Below are 24,144 nucleotides of genomic sequence, written 5' to 3' on the forward strand. Positions count from 1 at the left end.
GGAAAAAAAGGGACTAAGCTTATCCAAATATGTATTCATTTACACTTAAATTATCAAATTAAAACTATGAAACTAATATACTGACTAGGTGCTAAACTGTTGCAAGTACTGATTGGTCATTCACTCCAAATATTTAATATCCTGCACATTAAAATCATTGTGAATTAAATAGATCTAGAATGCACCCACACGGACAGACTTTTTGTGTCTCTTGTGAGTAGTGGTCTACCTGCAAAGTAATGGTAACGGTCATAATGAGAATAAGACGAGTCAGGTTTGTGGGAAGGAGGCTCCAATCCGCTCGTGCTTTGGGCAGGGCTTAAAAGAAGAAGAGAAAGAAGAGCAAAACATTAATTAAAAAAGGCAATACTAAATTTGCTATCTTCTTCATTTTCCCCATACATCACAACAGTTATCTGAAAGCACATTTGAAAAAGAATAGGTTTTAGAATTGGGACTTGGCACAACAAATCACCACCACCTGCCAGAGCAAATAAATTGCGATGAGGATCGGATTTGTTCAAAATCTGCTTTAAAAAAACACCACATTTTTCAGCTGCATTTATGTATGTACCAGCTTTGTCCCAGATATGTTTAAAAATTTATAAGCAAAGTGGGAATCTTGGAGCGTGCTCAGCACTAGACCAATTGTCTAGTGCAATGGTTCTCAAATGGGGGTACGCGTACCTTTGGGTGTACTTTAGGTATGCCAAGGGGTACGTGAGATTTTTAAAAATATTCTAAAATTAGCAACAGTTCAAAAATCCTTTATAAATATATTTATTGAATAATACTTCAACAAAATATGAATGTAAGTTCATAAACTGTGAAAAGAAATGCAACAACGCAATATTCAGTGTTGACAGCTAGATTTTTTGTGGACATGTTCCATAAATATTGATTTTAAAGATTTATTTTTTTGTGAAGAAATGTTCAGAATTAAATTCATGAATCCAACTGGATCTCAATTACAATCCCCAAAGAGGGAACTTTAAGTTGATGATGACTTCTATGTGTAGAAATCTTTATTTATAATTGAATCAGTTGTTTATTTTTCAACAAGTTTTTAGTTATTTTTATATGTTTTTTTCCAAGTAGTTCAAGAAAGACCACTACAAATGAGCAATATTTTGAACTGTTCTACAATTTAATAAATCAGAAACTGATGACATAGTACTGTATTTTACTTCTTTATGTCTTTTTTTCAACCAAAAATGCTTTGCTCTGATTAGGGGGTACTTGAATTAAAAAAATGTTCACAGGGGGTACATTTGGGGCTGCATGGCGTAGTGGGTAGAGCGGCCGTGCCAGAAACCTGAGGGTTGCAGGTTTACTTCCGACCTATTGACATCCAAATCGCTGCCGTTGTGTCCTTGGGCAGGGCACTTCACCCTTAACCCCCAGTGCCGCTCACACTGGTGAATGAATGATGAATGAATGATTGGTGGTGGTCGGAGGGGCCGTAGGCGCAAACTGGCAGCCACGCTTCCGTCAGTCTACCCCAGGGCAGCTGTGGCTACAGATGTAGCTTACCACCACCAGGTGTGAATGAATGATGGGTTCTCACTTCTCTGTGAGCGCTTTGAGTATCTAACAATAGAAAAGCGCGATATAAATCTAATCCATTATTATTATTATTATCACTGAAAAAAGGTCTAGTGTGCCTGGGCCCACGTAAGACTAAAGTGCAAGACATTTGGTACAATTATTGATAACCATCACAATTCACAATTAGAAATGAAATACAAAGACAGAAAATAAGAAATCCGTATCCTCAGCAGAGTATTATGATTATGCAGGCTATGTGCAGACATTTATTAATGAAAATATGGAGCAGTACACCAAAGTAAGTAAATGGCTCGGAGAACGAATAGGCAGAGGGATCTCAGGCCAGCGGTGGCAAATGTGCAAATGCCCTAATGTGAGTACGCCATTAAATCTATTGACTCGCGTCCGTTATTTTTAGGGATGTTCTAATCAGAGTTTTATGCTACTGATTTTGATCATCCATGAGTGAAATCAGCTAATACAAATACTGATTACATGTACGAACCTTACATTTTTAAATTTAGTGATGAGTGCTATTGGCAATTTACAATATCAGCACAATCTGTATACTAGTTTTATATTGTCTTACTACATACACTTGTTTGAGCAAAACAATAACTAAAATCTAAAAAAATGTTAAACTACTATGTATTATTCAGTGAAATCCTCTTTGCCCTAAAAGTCATCTGGTGTCCCAAAAAAATCCCTGAATTTGTAAACTTTAACAAAAACAAAAAAATATATATTTTGAAAAAATAAACTATATTGTTGATCATATTATGATATCCTTGGTGTGGACATCACCAATTTATGCAGGGGTGTCACCACACCAGGGACGTGCAGGGCGGGGTAGGCAGGTGAAGCAGAGCCTCACAAACCATAAAATAAATATTTGTCCATTAAACTGTATCATAAATGTATTTTCTGTGTGATTAGAAACAAATTTTAACATATACTTACGTAAAAATCACAAAACTTGCACACAAACTGATCATTGGGCTGAGCGTCTGTTATGTGTAAGAGTGAGAGGACGTGGCTTACTGCTTATCTGCTTGCAAAGTCACTAAAATGTTGGTCAATACATTTTTACACCATGAATTTGTAGTTTATCCACTGTAGAATCTACAGCCTGTTAAATGTTTTTAATGTGAGTGTGACACCATTATTTTTGATAATTAGACTCTAAAATAAAGAAAACCTGGAGGTAGTGCCAAAGCACTGCATGTAGCAATAGTAAGCATTAGTCTGACTTGCCACAGTGCCAAAGCACTGCATGTAGCAATAGTAAGCATTAGTCTGACTTGCCACAATGCTACATGTAGAGACGGATGCTTGGGCTAGCAGACGCATGTCTACATTGGAAGACAGCATTTTTTTCTAAACAACAATAAACATGACATTTGTAATGCAGTGTCAGCCAGATATATGCATTTTTGATCACCATTGAAAAGCATAACTCGCCAATGACAATCCTGTACTCTTTCCTGAAAATCTGCCGATATTGATTGGCGTTCTAAACTTCCCTAGTTGTTTTTCCCCCCGGAGCGTATGGTAAAGACGCATTGAGCTATAAAAGGTGCCTAAATACAAAAAAAACAAGCAAAAAAAAACCCCCAAAAATGTAATAATTATCTTGATTTTGTCGTGCAAAAATCGAAACATTTTAAGTTGCTAGATGTTTAGTACAAAAATCTTTATAGTTTTTAAATTTTTTGTAAAATAAAACAACTCGGCAGCAGACAATATATTACTAAGGATGGCATGAAAAAAAAGTGCAGATGTTGGCATCTGGTTGCTCTTGAATGGACTTTCATGCAGCCACAAACAAACCTGACCTGGACGTACAGTATAATTAAGACTACATTTGATTCAAGAACTTTCCTGTTAAAACTGTTCCTTTAAGAGTCCTTAATGGTTGCAGTGTCAAAGTTCTATAGGCCTCACATTTTAGGTTGATAATGTTAAAATTTTTCTGTGACATGGTGTCTCGTATCAATTCTTGAAATCACAACAAATTGGTATTTTAACATGTGTGGAGGCACACAATCAATGTTTTTATTCTGGGGAAGACTCCAACTAACCTTTTCCGATCTGGCTTCCATTCAGGATACCTAAAACAATGACAAAAATTGACATTCAACAACAAAACATCAAATAACTTATGGTCAAGTGTCATCATGGTTCCATTTAAATTCAAATACCTAATTCGGATTTAAATCAAATGGAGTACTTTCTGCAATAAAATTCCAAATCATAGCATTGCAAAATTTAAGAACAGTTGTGGCTTTTGAAAAACCTAACATCCTACTTGTTGCGCAGGTCCCTGCAGGCGGCTGTGTGGTTAACAGTATTAACGTGGTCAAACCAGTCCTACAGAAAACAACAAAACAGCAAAGGTCAACAATCATAGAAGACGCTGGCACATCATCTCTTCAAATACAGTAGCTTCTGAATTTGGCATTGATCAGAATCACATTCAACCTGTTTATGGGTTGTCTACAAAGTAGCAGTCTTGTATTCTTCATGACATTGGTGAGGTGAACAAATATCCTTGCACATCTATGTGCATCCATCCATCCATCCATCCATCCATTCATTCATGTTCTACCGCTTGTCCCTTTCGGGTTTGCAGGGGGTGCTGGAGCCTATCCCAGCTACAATGGGTGGAAGGCAGGGTACATCCTAGAAAAGTCACTACCTTATCGCAGAGCCAACACAGACAACATTCACACTCGCGTTCACCCACTCTACAGTTGCACTAAAATTACACAACACCCCCACTGTAAAGAGTACTTTCAATACATAGACAAGAAAATACTGTAGCCGCCGTTTGCAATTTTAAGTAAGATGAGCTATTTATATGTTCCTTTGTTTTGTTGATTTATTGAACATTTTTTAAGATTTGCTAATAAAGATCGTAAAGGACTGAAATCATTTTGAGTGCAACCGTACTAGATTCTACATGTTTGGGATTGTTCTATGGTTTGGTGTTATCAGTTTAGCTATTTTTCTATAGCCATACATCCTAAAGAAAAAAAATAAGAGTCTGCAGAAAAAAATTATTTAATTTTCTTGCATGACAACACAAAACATCCCTACTAACATTCACTATTGTCTTTTCTTGTATGTGACTACACTGAATAAGTGTAGTTACTTATTCAGTGTAGGCCAAAAGCTAAACAGACCTGCAGTGTTGTGGGATGCACGCAGATTGTCTCACATCATTACATATCGTCTCTGCCACGGAGGACATCAAACTATGAGATATTCAATTTTATTTACAATTATTAGTCAATTCTGGGGCTTCAGACCTTGGCCAGCTTCAAGGCTGACGTCTGGTATGTATCGACTTCTGGAATTATATTCCTTTATTCTGGCATATGAATATGATTTGGGCTGAAAATGGGGGCTGATATGTTTCAAACCCATCTTTTGTACCAGTCCTTTGCATCTGACTGCAGTGGGGTAAATAACTTTCTGACAATTTTGGACCCATTTTCACCCCTTAAAAAGACAACAGTCCAGATTTTTTGGTAGGTTTATTATTCTAACAGAAAGAGAGAAATATATCAACCAAATCATTGTTTCCTAAACATAAGGCTGGGCCCATTGTTGGGCATTGATGGCCACCAAAAATACCTGTTTCTCAGCTGTGGTCCTTATGGGCCACAAAAGTACTCAGATGTAATACACTATTCCACCACTTATGGCAGTAATGATAATATCAAACCAACAGATACAAAGTCCGTACCTAAAGTCATAAAGAAGTTTCTTACACGCAAGAATTTAAATATATATTAGGGTTAGGGTTATTTTCATTTGCTCCTTAATTTTATTAACAGCTTAGTTAAGAAACATATCCATTAATTAGTTTATTTTAGCACAACATCTTTGTATGTAAATGTATTTTTTGTCAGTGATTTGAGTCCCTTCATTTACTGTATATGTGGTTAGTACTTTCTTTTCTAATAACTAAACATTTTTTGTTAAATAATCTTTGCGAATAATGTATGGTTTCAGATCATTTGACTGTGTTGTAAACTAAGTAGGTTAGATATAATTATTGAATACGATTCAAGAGTATGCATACTAATTCAGTTTTAATACTTCAGGGGCCCAAGCCCCTCTGTAGTGGAAACAATGGGCCCCAAGGATAAAAAGGTTAAGAATCTCTGAAGTAAAATCTCAGTTTTTCTGTTTAATTCCCCTTTCTCTCCATTTTTTTTCTGAGGACTGCGCAACTTTTTTGAGAGATTGTCATTTACATTACGGTCAGCCTTTTTGATTGTTCACAAAAAATGTCTGCTGCCCAACACCAACTATTTGCACGTTCTCCTCATAACGAACTTCCCCCGTGGTGCTGCTCCCTCTGCATCCTTTACCCAGCATGGCATGTCCCTTACGTTGCACGAGATAAAAAGAACACTGGCATCTGGCTGCACCCGAGAAAGGATACTGGACCAGATGGTGTGTCTCCTTTACTGTTACAAATATGAGCAGATAACCTTGCAGAAGCATTTATATTAGATTTTACAGTAGATAAAGCGCCAGCCCTGTTGAAAACATATTTTCTGGTGCCGCTCCTCAAAATTTGCCTACATATTAAATGCTATGAGGACTCTGGGACAACTGGAATCCAGGGGGCCAGAGTACAGAGAGAAGCCTGTTACGTGTTTTTGGGATCGTAGTGGAGGTCCATGAACATAGTTGTGCTGTACAAAAAAGGCCAGAGTAGGGTTCTTCCTGCACAGATTCACAGGATCAAAAAGCTTTACTAGTTTAAATATAAAACAATGTATAACTTATTGTTATTCATTAAATATCAAACTATTTTTTTTACATTTTTCGTTAAAATTCTGACTCGACAGCAAAAATTCAGGACAATCTGTGTCTGAATAAGGAAGTAAACCTACAAAATCAGCAGGGGAACATATAATTTGCAGTACAGTACACTCCTTCCATCATGCAACAGTGCGAACACAGTCTGCAGATCAGTTAGGTGGAGACAGCATTAAAAAGGTGAAATGCAAGTCTGTAGACCTGTACCGACTGAGAACCATGGCCTTAGATTTGGAGGTGCCCCAAACTGCCCCAGTACACGCTAAAGGTCCCAGTTTAACAAAGCCAGTAGGCAGCAAAGCCACGTCTACGAAAAGCAGAGATGCGATCCACTGGCCACCAAACGGCTTTATTCAAGTTTTTTTTAAACCTAACCAAACAACGTCATTCACATTTTTGTTTTTTTAAACCTAACCCTTTAATGGAAATGCCGACCGCGAAGCTGTAGTTGGTCGTTTTCATAATTGAGCATGTCATCCTTCCTAAAATCTGCAAAAAAATTTAAACATATGTATTTTGGAGCAAAATGTACATTTAATGTAACCGATGTTTGAAATTATTTAGTTCTATCTCCAGCAACGATTTGAATGTCACTTCAGTCGGTATTCTTCACTACTAATACTGAGGTGGCTAAATAACTAGTAAACAACAGTTGTGGTTGCTCACTCACAGGAAAACACTGCCCCTAACATTTTGGCAGAGAACTGTAAATCCTGCTCTCAGGACTAGGAGGCATTGGAGGGTACACTGTACTGACTAATCAGGAACATAATCCAGATTTTACCCAGTGAAAAACAAAAAGAATCACATGTCCCATTAAAAAAACTTAGTTATTGAGAAATTCCTGGTTAACCTAGTGATTCCACAAAAAATATGTTTCCTAACAAAAGGGTACAGTTAAGAAAAAGATTTTACACTTGATTTCAACAAAAATATTTTGGACAAAATTAGTGTGCATTAATAGGGGCATAATTACACTCACCTTTTCATGATCACACTCAGTGTGGCACAGGGTGCAGGAATGAGGAAACACTTTAGGACACGTGGCAGAGAAATCACTTATCATGGCAGAAGTAGGCAACTTCTTGCTGGTATCCTGTGAAGCTGTGCCAGATGAAGAGGAACTAGAGTGCCTTGAGGGCAGCTCTTTCTTCGGTTCGGTTGAGAACCTTGGCTTTGATCCATTTTGCCTGTAGTCTTTGTCTGAAATACGAGATTTATATGGTGGACCATCACTACTGCGTGACCGACTCCTCTTGTGATGGTCGCTGCTTGTCCTACGGTAGTCCCGGTCTCCATGCCTGCTCGATTCCACGTGTACCAAACGTACCTGCCGTTTTTCAGCCTTTTCTACTTTTGAAGTGGATGCAGAGGAGGATGATGGGTACATCTCAATTTTTCTTTCACTTGAAAATTTCTCTCTTTTAAAAGTCTTTGTAGTAGTACTGTCTTTTGTTCGGCTGGCATGACCATAGTCAATGACTTGACCTGCTGTTTTTGTAACGGTCAGAAGACTGGGTACTTCAGGGGAGTTTGAAACTTTCAGCTGGGAAGAGGTTGTTGGAAGGAGCAGCTTGTCATGAATGTTGGGTGCCACGGTTTTTTGGTTGTCCGATTTGTTGATTTGTATGTCACGAAGTATAAACGGCAATGTATCTGGGGTAAGCTGATCATCTGGGTAATGACTCAACACTTCAAGGTCCTCATTTGATAGTCCAAAGCTTGCCAAGATACTTCCTGCATTTTCAGGTGTATACAAACCCTGGCCTTGCGCACCAACACGACATAGTCGCTGGACTTGAGAAGAGGACATGTTGCCTGATGTCCAACCTGGATTGGTTGTTCCTGTTTGGTTAGTCTGAGACTGTTGGTGAGGGCCCTGATGATGAGAGTGATGACTTCCACCAGATGTAGGGCTTGCAAACAGTTTATTTGGAGGCTGAAAGCTTGACCAGTCTGCCCTTTGCTGATTTGCTTGATTATCAGAGCTGAGTGCTATTGGGCTTGAACTGTAGCCTCCATGTTGACTGACTATAGACACTTGGCGTTTTCCCTGATGTTGACTTTGCTGATTTGTGTGGTCAGATAGGCGGTGGTCTGTATCCCTGGCTCCTCGAATAGCCAGAGCTGACTCTAGCTCATCAGGAAGTTGAGTACGGCGAGGAAATGGGAAGCCATGCATGTTAGAGGCAGGGGAATTATGTTGTAGATGTGTTTGTTGATTCTGACCAAGCCTTGACGCACTGGGGAAAGACTGTTGGTCTTGTGACTGAGACCGGTTGTGATACATAGCAGCAGACAGATGCAGTTGTAGTGATAGTTTTGCAGTTTGAGAGTCTTTTTCTATGGAGAATATTTGTGCGGATCAGGTGCTCGGATAACTCAGCAGTCCAGTCGTGGCTCTGATCATGTTGCTTCCACTTTTTTTGCCACAAGGAAAGAGAGATACTTAAAACAAATTTCAATCTTGTCAAAGTGTTGAAAGTATCATCTGCTGAAGATCCAAATGCAAAACGGGAGAGTCTCCTCTGGTGCTGTTGGTCACAGAAAATGTTGAAATGGACTCCAAATGTAGGCAGCACGCAAGATGCAAATTACTCGGTATGTACAGCGTGACTGTGAGGTGAAAAACAGAAATACACTATTATAGCAGGCATTAGTTATTTTCATAGTGTTCGTTTGCTACAAGTTGTCATAGTCTCCATTGTACTTCTTCTTTGAAGCATGTCTCAAGCCATAGACGTACTCAAAATGAAAATTATGTGTCGAGAATGTGAGGGCAGAAATATTATTTAAAAATGTTGATTTGGTTAAAACCCAAATGGACATTATGAATAACCTTTAAAGATGCCAACCGTGCGTATTCCAAGGGTTCAATCGAAAAAAAATTAAAGGGGAACTGCACTTTTTACAGAATTTTGCCTACGATTCACAATACCAGCCTATGTAAGACAAGAACACACATTTTTCTTTTTTTATGCATTCTAATTTGTTATATAGAGCAAGTAGGAAGTGGTTAACAATGCATCTAATGGAAGTGCTCCATTTTGCCCATAAAGCCCAATATATTCCATTTAAATCTCGGTTTTAATCTGAATATAAATGTGAGAGCAGATTGAAAGGGAAACTTTAACAAACAAAATGAACCAGTATCCAAAGTATATACCAGGAGTAGGCAGCTTTCGGAGTTGCATGCGGTTCTTTGGCAACTCTGATGCGGCTCAGCTGAACAATCGCCGACCCCCCAGATTGTTGCGGAATTCAATGCCTCTCCCGGACATCACCCGGAGTCAACGTTCTCCAATTTTCACTCGGACTACAATATTAAGGGCGTGCCATGATGATATTACTCTTAACGTCCTCTTGAACGTCATCGCGCCCGCCATTCACGGAATGCTATTTGCGTCCTCTTGAACGTCATCGCGCCCGCCATTCACGGAATGCTATTTGCGTGCCGATCGGACACATGCATTTCGCTGCATCTATCGGCACATGTATGAGATTGCAAGGCATACTGGGTGACACAGAGTACACTGACGGTTGTGATATAAACAACTTTAACACTCCTACTATTATGCGCCACATTGTGAACCCACACAAAAGAATGGCAAACACATTTCGGGAGAAAATCCTCACAGTAACAACATAAACGCAACACAACAAATACCCATAATCCTTTGCATCCATGACACTACCTGACTATGTTATACACCCCGCGAGCACCAAACGCCTCCCTCCCTGCGTGGTTGAGGTGTGCGGGATTTGGTGCTCGCGGGGTGTATAACATAGTCAGGAAATAATCATGGATGCAAAGGATTCTGGGTTTTTGTTGTGTTGCGTTTATGTTGTGTTACTGTGAGGATTTTCTCCCGAAATGTGTTTGTCATTCTTCTTTTGTGTGGGTTCACAATGTGGCGCATATTAGTAGGAGTGTTAAAGTTGTTTATATCACAACCGTCAGTGTACTCTGTGTCACCCAGTATGCCTTCCAGTCGTGTGCGTGCATCTGCGGAAGCCTCTCACAAGATGTTGCTGGACTGGCAAGCAATTTGTACATGTTGTAGAAGGTGTTTAAGGCAATGGCTTCATAGCATTCCCTTATTCTTGTCATCTGGGTGACCATCAGCAGATATTGGCGAGAATAGTTGCGGCTCCCATTGTCTTCCTCATTTTGTGAAACGGGTCGAAATGGCTCTTGGAGTGGTAAAGGTTGCCGACCCCTGGTATATACCGTAATTTCCAAGCTATAGCACACACCTTATTATAAGCCGCACCCCAATTTTTGGATGATTATTTTGTACGTGTATATTGGCCACACCAGTCTATAAGCCGCAGGTGTACACAGCAAAACATCAAATATTTACACAGGCGCGAGTGTTCATCACCAAATTTAACAAAAAAACTGTGCCTGTAACACAGTATACACTAGTCTACTGGAAAGGTCATTGAGCGCGGCCTTCGTCCTTCTTGTCATCCTGCACGATGAAACTGCTGAAGTTGCCATCTTTGACGCGCTGCCGCCCTGCCTTTCGGGGCCTGTTATAGTGGTGGTGGATTTCCATTCCGTGCGGCAGCTGTTTCCTTTTTCAAAGGCTGGGTTGATAATATTCAGCTTTGGGGCTGCGCCATGTGCATTTTGTCGTTCCTTCTCCAGGACAAGGGTGAGTTCATAAAACGCTAAATACCTTACAAAATTATTTTGTGAATGTGTTTGATTTAATGTGATCAATTTCATGGGTCTACCGTGACGTTTTCTCCAATTTTATTGGTCTGATGTGACAAGGCTAAATCCATTGGCGGCATGTGAAGCTTGTGAACACAGGAAAATCCATTAATTGGCCGCAAATTGTATAAAGCGCAGGGTTCAAAGCATGGGGAAAAAAGAAGCGGCTTTTAGTACGGACATTACGTTAAATAATTTTAACCAGCAATAAAACCTCATTAAGGGGAATCCCCAGTAAACTGTCATACAGATACACACACACGCGGTGACACATTGCCACGCAGTGCAGGGGCTAGAACGTACCTCTATAAAAAGTACAAAACCCAAAACCAGTGAAGTTGGCACGTAGTGTAATTCGTAAAAAAAAAAACAGAATACAATGATTTGCAAATCTTTTTCATCTTATATTCAATAAAACAGACTGCAAAGACAAGATATTTAATGTTTGAATAGAAAAACTATTTTTTTTTGCAAATAATCATTAACATAGGGACGGTGTGGCGCAGTGGAAGAGTGGCCGTGCGGAACCCGAGGGTCCCTGGTTCAAATCCCACTTAGTACCAACCTCGTCACGTCCGTTGTGTCCTGAGCAAGACACTTCACCCTTGCTCCTGATGGGTGCTGGTTAGCGCCTTGCATGGCAGCTCCTTCCATCAGTGTATGAATGTGTGTGTGAATGGGTAAATGTGGAAGTAGTGTCAAAGCGCTTTGAGTACCTTGAAGGTAGAAAAGCGCTATACAAGTACAACCCATTTATCATTTATTTATAACTCAGAATTTAGTAGCAGCACATTGCAAACAAGTTGGCACAAGGGCATTTTTACCACTGTTACATGGCGTTTCCTTTTAACAACACTCAGTAAACGTTTTGGAAATGAGGAGCCAAATTTTTTAAGCTTTTCAGGGTGAATTCTTTCCCATTCTTGCTTGACGTACAGCTTCAGTTGTTCAACAGTCCGGGTTGTCAGTTGTCATATTTTAGGCTTCATATTGCGCCACACATGTTCAATGCGGGACAGGTCTGAACTACAGGCAGGCCAGTACTCCCGCACTATTTTACAATGAAGCCACGCTGTTGTAACACGTGCAGAATGTGGCTTGGCATTGTCTTGCTGAAATAAGCAGGGGCATCCATGAAAAAGACATTGCTTGGATGACAACATTTGTTCCAAAACCTGTATGTACCTTTCAGCATTAACGGTGCCTTCACAGAGGTGTAAATTACCCATGCATTGGGCACCAATACACCTCCAAAACATCAGAGATGCTGGCTTTTGAACTTTGGGCTTATAACAATCCGAATGGTTCTTTTCCTCTTTGTTCCGGAGGACAAGACATCCACAGTTTCCAAAAACTATTTGAAATGTGGACTAGTCAGACAACAGAATACTTCTCCACTTTGCATCAGTCCATCTTAGATGAGCTCGGGCCCAGCCATGCCGGCGACGTTACCGGGTGTTTTACAGATGTAGCAACCAACTGTAGTTACTGACAGTGGTTTTCTGACGTGTTCTTGAGCCCATGTGATGAAATCCTTTACACAAAATTGTTTTTTGATGAAGGACCGCCTGAGGGATCGAAGGTCGTGGGCTTTCAATGTTGGTTTTCCGCTGACGTGCAGTGATTTCTCCAGATTTTCTGAACCTTTTGATGATATTACGGACCGTAGATGGTGAACTCCCTAAATTCTTTCAATAGCTCATTGAGAAATGTTGTTCTTAAACTGTTCAACAATTTGCTCAGGCATTTCTTCACAAAGTGGTGACCCTGGCTGAATCCTTGTTTGTGAATGACCGAGGATTTCATGGAAGCTGCATTTATACCCAATCATGGCATCCACCTGTTCCCAATTAGCCTGTTCACCTGTGAGCATTGATCAACTTTCTCTGTCTTTTTTGCCACTGGTGCAAGCTTTTTTGAAACATGTTGCAGGCACCAAATTCCAAATGAGCTAATATTTGCAAAAAATAAAAACGTGTACCAGTTCAAACATTAAATATATTGTCTTTGCAGTTTATTCCATTGAATATAGGTCGAAATTGATTTGCAAATCATTGTATTCTGTTTTTAATTACAATTTACACAACATGCCAACATCACTGTTTTGGGTTTTGTAATAAAAACAGTTATAAAATGCAGATCTAAGGCGCACACACACGGAGGGTGAAGGAGAGAGGACTGTGGCACTAAGCTAGCTTGAATGGGAATTAGTGAAACAAAAAATTCAAAGAAAAAGTGTTTTGAACACTTTAACAGAAGTCTAACTGGAATTGTGTTAAAGCAGAAAGTAATCAGCTAAGAAAACTAAATTACAAAGTAGATGAATTAATCACAACACATCTGTCAACCATAGACATGAATGGGCAGATAGTAAAAGTACAACATATTAGTGATCAATATACAATAACAATAAATATAATAAAGATGTATAATTAATCAATTTATAGTCAAATGGTAGCCCCTAATCATAATTAAGTCGTGAGATACCCTAAGATTCCCACCTCTAACCGATATGATGCAATATCATAGCCCTTCTGCCAATATTGTCCATGAAGACCACATGGGTAACATTAACTTTTAGTAAGTAGTGCAAGTCTTTAGAGCAGCTGTGTCAAACGCACGGCCCGATGGCCAGATCAGGCCGGCGAACAGGTTTTATACGGCCCGCGGGATGAGTTTGCTAAGTATAAAAATCAACCACAAATTTTTGAATGAAAGAAACTGCTGTGTCCACTGGATGTCGCAATAGCAATTATTTGTATCTTTGTAGATCAGGGGTCTCCAAACTACGGACCGCCAGCGTCCAAAATCCCGCCTGCGGGTAGTACAAAGTAAAAAAAAAGTTTTTTAATTACCGGTATTATTTTTTTAAGCTGTTCTTTTTTACCCATCCATCAATCGATTTTTTACCGCTTGTTACTGAGTCTCCTGGGCAGATACGGCAAACCAGCGTCCAAAATCTGGCCCGCGAGTAGTCCTGGCTAAAAAGTAAATAAAAATTGTATTTTTTTTTTTTTTTATTATAATTTTTTTTTAATCTGTCCTTTTTCGCCCATCCTACAATCCATTCTCTACCGCTTGTTACTGGTTCTCCTAGGCAGATAAGGCACGCCAACATCCAAAATCCAAGTAATACCAAGTAAAAAAAAAAATAAATAAAATAAATATATATATATATATAATTTTTTTTTATCAATTTTTTTTTTTTAATCTTTCCTTTTTCGCCCATCCATCAATTATTTTCCTACCGCTTGTTACTGGGTCTCCTAGGCAGATAAGGCACGCCAGCATCCAAAATCCGACTCGCGGGTAATACCAAGTAAAAAAAAATATATCTATCTATCCATCCATCCATCCATTTTTCTACCGCTTATTCCCTTTGCGGTCGTGGGGGGCACTGGTGCCTATCTCAGCTACAGTATATATATATATATATATATATATATATATATATATTTTTTTTTTTTAATCTTTCCTTTTTCGCCCATCCATCAATTCATTTTCTACCGCTTATTACTGGGTGTCTCATAGGCAGATACGGCACGCCAGCGTCCAAAATGCAGAGAATAATTTCACCAAACCTCGTGTGTGACAATCATTGGTACTTTAACTTTAACTTTAAAAATCTGTCCCGCGGGTAATCCCAACTAAAAAAAATAAAAAATTGTGTTTTTGTTTATTTGAAATTATTTTATTTTTTTTATCTGTCCCTTTTCGCCCATTCATCAATCCGTTTTCTACCGCTTGTTACTGGGTCTCCTAGGCAGACACGGCACGCCAGCGTCCAAAATTCGGACCGCGAAGTAGTCCCGACTACAAAAAAATTGTCTTTATAATTTTTTTTTTAATCTGTCCTTTTTCGCCCATCCTTCAATCCATTGTGTACCGCTTGTTACTGGGTCTCCTAGGCAGATACGGCACGCTAGCGTCCAAAATCCGGCCCGCGGGTAGTCCCGACTAAAAAAAAAAAAAAAAAATGGTATTTATTTATTTATTTTTAATCTGTCCTTTTTCGCCCAGCCATTAATCCATTTTCTATCGCTTGTTATTGGGTATCCTAGCCACTCAAGCAAATCATATTGTCTAACAATGCATTTTCCCAGCAGTAACGGGACATCACGCTTGCGCCACAAAGGCGGCAAGTGCGCGATTTTTCAGGCAAATTAGTGCACGAGGGGGAAAAATTGCAAAATCGTTGGGGAAACATAAATTAGACTCCGAGTATAGAGTTTTTAAAACATTAGTGACTTTTGTTCAGTTTAATGGAAATACATCTTAGACTGTATTTATATATATATATATATATATATATATATATATATATATATATATATATATATATATATTTATATATATATATTTATATATATATATATATATATATATATATATATATATATATATATAGCCTGGCCCCTGGTCAAATTTTTTAACCCAATACGGCCCCCGGGTCAAAAACTTTGGGGACTCTGTTGTAGATGATGCTACATATGTACAAAATTAACCACATGATGTTAGTACATCAGTCAAGGTAAAAGGTCAAACTACATAAATAACATACAGTAATTGGATTTTGATATACCTTTCTTATCTTGATAGATTGAAAATTAACACCACTGACTTGACTGATGAACATTATCACATAATTTATTCAGAAAACATTCACAACAAACAAAGATTGAATACTATTAGACGCAACATTTAAATATAAAATAAACCAACAAAATTATGATTTGTACATTTTCAGAATGTGCTTGTTCTGTTTTTAACCAAAGAAAACAATCTGAAGTTGTCTTTATTTTTAAAAATAATCGTACCATGTTTTTACCTGTCCAGCCCACCTGGGAATATATTTTTCTCCATGTGGCCCTCGATCTAAAATTAGTTTGACACCCCTGCTTTAGAGCAATTGCTCAGCAAAGTTACACACATAAAACTTTCCAAATATGGAGCCCAATTAAAGGAAGAGTCAACTTTACGATAAATCAACAATTCCACGTTGCTGTGCGGCGACAATCTACGTTTAGACAAAAAGCTAAACGCTCATTGAAATATTCTTTAGTCATCCAACCTGGAAGCGTTTAACAAAGGATCAGGAAATAATAATAGTGCAGTTTGGCCTACGTGTATGAAATATAATGTTGAAATCAAGTCGACTATTCACGACCATGCGCCATCTTACTCGACGCTCACAGGCCAAAGCAAGACAATAGTACACACAAAGGCCACTTAAAACGATTAAAAGAAATGTAACTGCAAAACATAATTGTGCATTAAACAGATGTGGGCCCCACTAAATCATATTGACTCGTCACACGAAAGCCATTTTAAACCGCTGACTAGCTGGCTAGCTAGCCAATGGTTGCGGTCATGGCGCTATTGTACATTAACACCACTAGAATATAATCAACACTTTAGGTGTTTTAAACATGATTAATATTATATTTCATTACCTTTTGTACACTGAGTCACACAGCCGAGTGTTCCTACTTCTTCTTGGCTTTTTCTTCTTCGTGTTTAATAGTCGTTGGCGAGCGCATTACCACCACCTTCTGGACTGGAGTTCAAGATACTAAATTATTCTTATATTTATTTAAAGGCCTACTGAAATGATATGTTCTTATTTAAACGGAGATAGCAGGTTCATTCTATGTTTCATACTTGATCATTTTGTGATATTGCCATATTTTTGCTGAAAGGATTTAGTAGACGCCGCACCGATCCGCCTGTCGATCTCACGATCCACTCTTCCCCCACTCGTAAACAAGACTCCTAGGTACTTGAACTCCTCCACTTGGGGCAGGGTATCCTCCCCAACCCGGAGATGGCATTCCACCCTTTTCCGGGAGAGAACCATGGACTCGGATTTGGAGGTGCTGATTCTCATTCCCGCCGCTTCACACTCGGCTGCGAACCGATCCAGTGAGAGCTGAAGATCCCGGCCAGATGAAGCCATCAGGACCACATCATCTGCAAAAAGCAGAGACCTAATCCCGCGGCCACCAAACCAGAACCGGTGCGGCGTCTTCAGTAATGCGGACGTTGTACCAATCCGTTGTGGTAAAGAAGGAGCTGAGCCGGAAGGCAAAGCTCTCAATTTACCGGTCGATCTACGTTCCCATCCTCACCTATGGTCATGAGCTTTGGGTCATGACCGAAAGGATGAGATCACGGATACAAGCGGCCGAAATGAGTTTCCTCCGCCGGGTGGCGGGGCTCTCCCTTAGAGATAGGGTGAGAAGCTCTGCCATCCGGGAGGAACTCAAAGTAAAGCCGCTGCTCCTCCACATCGAGAGGAGCCAGATGAGGCTATTCGGGCATCTGGTCAGGATGCCACCCGAACGCCTCCCGAGGGAGATGTTTAGGGCATGCCCAACCGGTAGGAGGCCACGGGGAAGACCCAGGACACGTTGGGATGACTATGTCTCCCGGCTGGCCTGGGAACACCCCGGGATCCCCCGGGAAGAGCTACACGAAGTGGCTGGAGAGAGGGAAGTCTGGGCTTCCCTGCTTAGGCTGCTGCCCCCGCGACCCGATCTCGGATAAGCGGAAGAAGATGGATGGGTGGATGGATGGATTTAGTAGAGAACATCCACGATAAAGTTCCAAACTTTGGGTGCTAAGAGCAATGCTCTGCCTCTATCGGAAGTCGCAGACGATGACGTCACATGTTTGATGGCTCCTCACATATTCACATTGTTTTTAACAGGAGCCTTCAACTAAAAGTGCTATTCGGACCGAGAAAACGACCATTTCCCCATTAATTTGAGCGAGGATGAAAGATTTGTGTTTGAGGATATTGATAGCGATGGACTAGAAAAAAAAAAAAAAGTAAAAAAAAAGTTTAAAAAAAAAAAACGCGATTGCATTGGGACGGATGTTTTTAGACACATTTCCTAGGTTAATTCTGGGAAATCCCTTATCTTTCTATTGTGTTGCTAGTGTTTTAGTGAGTTTAATATCACCTGATAGTCGAAAGGGTGTCTCCACAGGTGTCTTGACGCACATTGTCAAGGGAGTCGATGGCAGTTATGGACGGTACAAGCTCAGCTTTTCTCCGGTAAGAACTGACTTTTTAACCACAATTTTCTCACCGCTCTGATCCATAGGAAAGTTTCACCTCCAGGAATTTTAAACAAGGAATCACCGTGTGTTTGCGTGGCTAAAAGCTAAAGCTTCCGAACTCCATCTTTCTACTGTGACTTCTCCAATATTAATTGAACAAATTGCAAAAGATTCAGCAACACAGATGTCCAAAAAACTGTATAATTATGCCATAAAAGCAGACGACATTTGGCTGTGTGTGTGCGCAGCGCTCATACTTCCTAAAAACCTGGGACGTCTTGCGTACACGTCATCATTACATGACGTTTCGAAGACGAAACTCCCGGGAAATTTAAAATTGTAATTTAGTAAACTAAAAAGGCCGTATTGGCATGTGTTGCACTGTTAATATTTCATCTTTGATGTATAAATTATCAGACTGCGTGGTGGGTAGTAGTAAGTTTCAGTAGGCCTTTAAATGTACGTTCTCTTAAAAATGTTTTGTGAAATTTAAAATATTGTAATAATCCCAGGAATGTAGGCTCATACAACTTCTTAATTTGTCTTGTCTTTATTGTAGAAGATGCAATTCAACCGCACAACAACTCCAATGTGTGTCTCCTTTTCCCGGGAATACGTCCTATCATTGTTGTAAGCACAATACTAATGGGCGCAATTTGCTAAATGCGCAACTGCTATTTGCAAATTTAATGTCAAATCAGAGTCAAATCAAATCAAATGTTTATTGGATTCATCACTCTACAGCAGGGGTCACCGTCTTTTTGAAACCAAGAGCTACTTCTTGGGTACTGATTAATGCGAAGGGCTACCAGTTTGATACACACTTAAATAAATAGACAGAAATAGCCAATTTGCTCAATTTACCTTTAATAAATAAATAAATATATATATATATATATATATATATATATATATATATATATATATATATATATATATATATATATATATATACATATATGTATATATATATATATATATATTTATATATATATATATATATATATATATATATATATATATATATATATATATATATATATATATATATATATATATATATATAAAATGGGTATTTCTGTCATTCCATCATACATTATTTTCCTTTTACGGAAGGTTTTTTGTAGAGAAAAAATTATGAAAAAAAAACACTTAATTGAACGGTTTAAAAGAAGAGAAAACAGGAAAAAATTAAAATTACATTTTGAAACATAGTTTAACTTCAAATTCGACTCTAAAAAATTCAACTGAAAAAAATGAAGAGAAAAACTAGCTAATTCGAATCTTTTTGAAAAAATTAAAAAAATAATTTATGGAACATCATTAGTAATTTTCCCTGATTAAGATTAATTTTAGAATTTTGATTACATGTTTTAAATAAACGCATTGTGAGGGTCTGCTGGGAACGTCTGGCAGAGTCTACGGTCAGAGAAAGTTTAAATTCCCACCTCCGGAAGAAATTTGAACATGTCACAAGGGAGGTGCTGGACATTGAGTCCGAGTGGACCATGTTCCGCACCTCTATTGTCGAGGCGGCTGATCGGAGCTGTGGCCGCAAGGTAGTTGGTGCCTGTCGGGGCGGCAATCCTAAAACCCCTTCGTGGACACCAGCGGTGAGGGATGCCGTCAAGCTGAAGAAGGAGTCCTATCGGGTCCTTTTTGCTCATAGGACGCCGGAGGCAGTGGACAGGTACCGACAGGCCAAGCGGTGTGCAGCTTCAGCGGTCGCGGAGGCAAAAACTCGGACATGGGAAGAGTTCGGGGAAGCCATGGAAAACGACTTCCGGACGGCTTCGAAGCGATTCTGGACCACCGTCCGCCGCCTCAGGAAGGGGAAGCAGTGCACTATCAACACCGTGTATGGTGCGGATGGTGTTCTGCTGACATCAACTGCGGATGTTGTGAATACTTCGAAGACCTCCTCAATCCCACCAACACGTCCTCCTACGAGGAAACAGTGCCTGGGGAATCTGTGGTGGACTCTCTTATTTCTGGGGCTGAGGTCACTGAGGCAGTTAAAAAGCTCCTCGGTGGCAAGGCCCCAGGGGTGGATGAGATCTGCCCGGAGTTACTTAAGGCTCTGGATGCTGTGGGGCTGTCTTGGTTGACAAGACTCTGCAGCATCGCGTGGACATCGGAGGCGGTACCTCTGGATTGGCAGACCGGGGTGGTGGTTCCTCTCTTTAAGAAGGGGGACCGGAGGGTGTGTTCCAACTATCGTGGGATCACACTCCTCAGCCTTCCCGGTAAGGTTTATTCAGGTGTACTGGAGAGGAGGCTACGCCGGATAGTTGAACCTCGGATTTAGGAGGAACAGGGTGGTTTTCGTCCTGGTCGTGGAACTGTGGACCAGCTCTATACTCTGGGCAGGGTCCTTGAGGGTGCATGGGAGTTTGCCCAACCAGTCTACATGTGTTTTGTGGACTTGGAGAAAGCATTCGACCGTGTCCCTCGGGAAGTCCTGTGGGGAATGCTCAGAGAGTATGGGGTATCGGACTGTCTTATTGTGGCGGTCCGCTCCCTGTACGATCAGTGCCAGAGCTTGGTCCGCATTGCCGGCAGTAAGTCGAACACATTTCCAGTGAGGGTTGGACTCCGCCAAGGCGGTCCTTTGTCACCGATTCTGTTCATAACTTTTAAGGACAGAATTTCTAGGCGCAGTCAAGGCGTTGAGGGGTTCCGGTTTGTTGACCGCAGGATTAGGTCTCTGCTTTTTGCAGATGATGTGGTCCTGATGGCTTCATCAAACCGGGATCTTCAGCTCTCACTGGATCGGTTCGCAGCCGAGTGTGAAGCGACCGGAATGAGAATCAGCACCTCCAAGTCCGAGCCCACAGTTCTAGCCCGGAAAAGGGTGGAATGCCATCTCCGGGTTGGGGAGGAGACCCTGCCCCAAGTGGAGGAGTTCAAGTACCTAGGAGTCTTGTTCACGAGTGAGGGAAGAGTGGATCGTGAGATTGACAGGCGGATCGGTGCGGCGTCTTCAGTAATGCGGACGTTGTACTGATCCGTTGTGGTGAAGAATGAACTGAGCCGGAAGGCAAAGCTCTCAATTTACCGGTCGATCTACGTTCCCATCCTCACCTATGGTCATGAGCTTTGGGTCATGACCGAAAGGATAAGATCACGGGTACAAGCGGCCGAAATGAGTTTCCTCCGCCGTGTGGCGGGGCTCTCCCTTAGAGATAGGGTGAGAAGCTCTGCCATCCGGGAGGAACTCAAAGTAAAGCCGCTGCTCCTCCACATCGAGAGGAGCCAGATGAGGTGGTTCAGGCATCTGGTCAGGATGCCACCCGAACACCTCCCTAGGGAGGTGTTTAGGGCACGTCCAACCGGTAGGAGGCCACGGGGAAGACCCAGGACACGTTGGGAAGACTATGTCTCCCGGCTGGCCTGGGAACACCTCGGGATCCCCCGGGAAGAGCTAGACGAAGTGGCTGGGGAGAGAGAAGTCTGGGTTTCCCTGCTTAGGCTGTTGCCCCCGCGACCCGACCTCGGATAAGCGGAAGAAGATGGATGGATGGATATTTTAAATAGGTTAAAATCCAATCTGCACTTTGTTAGAATATACAACAAATTGGACCAAGCTATATTTCTAACAAAGACAAATCATTATTTCTTCAAAACTTTCCAGAACAAAAATTTTAAAAGAAATTCAAAAGACTTTGAAATAAGATTCAAATTTGATCCTACAGATTTTCTAGGTTTGCCAGAATATATTTTTTTATTTTAATCATAATAAGTTTGAAGAAATATTTCACAAATATTGTTCGTTGAAAAAACAGAAGCTAAAATGAAGAATTTAATTAAAATGTATTTATTATTCTTTACAATAAAAAAATAAATTTACTTGAACATTGATTTAAATTGTCAGGAAAGAAGAGGAAGGAATTTAAAAGGTAAAAAGGTATATGTGTTTAAAAATCCTAAAATCATTTTTAAGGTTGTATTTTTTTCTCTAAAATTGTCTTTCTGAAAGTTATAAGAAGCAAAGTAAAAAAAAAAAAAAGAATTTATTTAAACAAGTGACGACCAAGTCTTTAAAATATTTTCTTGGATTTTGAAATTCTATTTGAGTTTTGTCTCTCTTAGAATTAAAAATGTCAAGCAAAGCGAGACCACCTTGCTAGTAAATAAATAAAGTTTAAAAAATAGAGGCAGCTCAATGGTAAGTGCTGCTATTTGAGCTATTTTTAGAACAGGCCAGCGGGCGACTCATCTGGTCCTTACGGGCGACCTCGTGACCCCTGCTATACAGTGTAATTCCACGACTAAACTACTGACTAAACTACTACCACAACTTGGTTTACTATTTATAAAATATATTAACGTCGGGTTACCTGGTACTTGAAATAGGCCACCCGGCCTGAATCAACACTTCCCTCGCCAAACACCTTCGTTTCCCAACCCTCACGCTTGGATAAATAGGCCTTGATGCCATTTATGCAGTGTTGGGAGACTGTTTTGCTGTTTGATCACGTCCAAATTTGCAAAGTGCGGGAGATTGGTGAAATGCTTACAACATCATCAACGTCACTTTCCTATCTCTCCCCGGAAGTCCCGACCCCCAGCCAAGGTCATTGGCCCACACTATCCGTAGCCAGCCACTATAGTCAACTGCTATACTATAGATTGATTGATTGATTGATACTTTTATTAGTAGATTGCACAGTTCAGTAGATATTTCGTATGATTGACCACTAAATGGTAAGACCAGAATAAGTTTTTCAACTTGTTTAAGTCGGGGTCCACGTTAATCAATTCATGGCTATTATTCTCTGATTGCAATTACTTCTTCCTTTGCGCTCCTTCGTATTTAGCTGAACAATTAATTAATACCTATTTGATTTGTTAGATCAACCATTAAACCCTGTGTAATATTTTCCAATCAATTACAGTAAATTTCAAAAAAATGTAAGCCGCAATCTATCTTCCAAGACGCAAACTTCAATAGTAAATGTTTTTAAATAAGGTGCAGTTGTGACGTCACCAGCCTAGTCCCCCCTTCAACATTTTGTTTTAATGGTTTTTACTATTACTTGAAACTGATAATATAGTGCTGTATTTGCCTGTACTGCAAATTGACTTAACAGAGATTTGATATGACCTCAGATTATAACGTGTGTTCATTGTTTTTACTCCAACACCTACATGTCTTTACATAAGTGTCTGTGGTGAACTACAGGAGTCAATACTAGAGGGCCCAATACTATAGGGCCAAATTCATTGGTGGTTCGTAATAAACATTGTTTTTCTATGTATGCTCTTATATTTGTAGTTCCTGTTTTTAATGTCTTGTCTAGTGGCTACCAACGAGGAAGGTGGATGTACTGTAATCTGCAGTTAATTAAATCATTCATAAACTCATAAGATGTTCTCTTTTTGGGAAGAGGTGGTGTTTTGGATTTTGAGTGATAACAAATATAATTTTATTGGAGTAGATAAAAAAGAGGAAACATTTCATAACAAGAGTTCTTTTTCACAAATCCACTTGGATTGGGCACTGCATTTAGAATCATTCAAACCAAGGAAGTTGCTCATCGTACGCAGATCACCACAGTCTTCGCCTCCAAATGCTCCGTCAGGCTGCCCCGGGGCCCATTTCAGCCTACAGAAGGAAACCAAAACATTACCAAGAATCATGTAAATGTCCAGTATGGAAGAAAATCAATCTCCATCATCGAGCTGTCACCTTTTGTTTTTTTGTTCATGTCTTTTATTTAGAAAAAATATTCCTCACATTACTTTACTTCTATTGTGAAGCAACAAGGCACACCTGCAGCCGCTTTCCAACTGGCAGTGTTCTTAACCTCCAGAGAACATTGTGTATCCTTGAAAGGGCTAAACCCGTGGAAATTCTGCGAAAGGGAACTGGGGATGTGCAGTTCAATCCATGAGTTTAAAAAAATGTTTAAAAATAAGACTATGAATAAGTACAGAGATGTGCTGTAAGCAGTAAGTACGATCAA

At 40.0% G+C, this 24,144-nt stretch overlaps 2 protein-coding genes across 4 annotated transcripts in view; both read right to left on the reverse strand.

Moving 5' to 3' along the window:
* LOC133538927 (zinc finger protein 638-like) overlaps window positions 1-16,681 on the reverse strand; it is a 57,691-nt gene extending 41,010 nt beyond the window's left edge. For 2 of the 3 annotated variants that reach the window (XM_061880848.1, XM_061880846.1), the window contains exons 1-5: window positions 16,564-16,641; window positions 7,370-9,003; window positions 3,857-3,918; window positions 3,630-3,659; window positions 230-318 (exon numbers count right to left, since the gene is read on the reverse strand). In XM_061880848.1, coding sequence (XP_061736832.1) covers window positions 230-318; window positions 3,630-3,659; window positions 3,857-3,918; window positions 7,370-8,677 — 1,489 coding nt within the window. In that variant the 5' untranslated portion in view covers window positions 8,678-9,003; window positions 16,564-16,641. Of the gene's footprint in view, window positions 1-229; window positions 319-3,629; window positions 3,660-3,856; window positions 3,919-7,369; window positions 9,004-16,563 lie in introns of all 3 variants that reach the window. The other variant, XM_061880847.1, reaches the window with a different exon arrangement.
* A 6,892-nt stretch (window positions 16,682-23,573) lies between these two features.
* Window positions 23,574-24,144, reverse strand: part of LOC133538929 (CD209 antigen-like protein E) — a 43,321-nt gene continuing 42,750 nt past the window's right edge. Inside the window, exon 5 of the mRNA XM_061880851.1 lies at window positions 23,574-23,783. Within this exon, the coding sequence (XP_061736835.1) occupies window positions 23,636-23,783 (148 nt within the window). The 3' untranslated portion in view covers window positions 23,574-23,635. The remainder of the gene's footprint in view (window positions 23,784-24,144) is intronic.

This window comes from Nerophis ophidion, linkage group LG20 (genome assembly GCF_033978795.1).
Source record: "Nerophis ophidion isolate RoL-2023_Sa linkage group LG20, RoL_Noph_v1.0, whole genome shotgun sequence".
In the NCBI taxonomy this organism is placed as follows: Eukaryota; Metazoa; Chordata; class Actinopteri; order Syngnathiformes; family Syngnathidae; genus Nerophis; species Nerophis ophidion.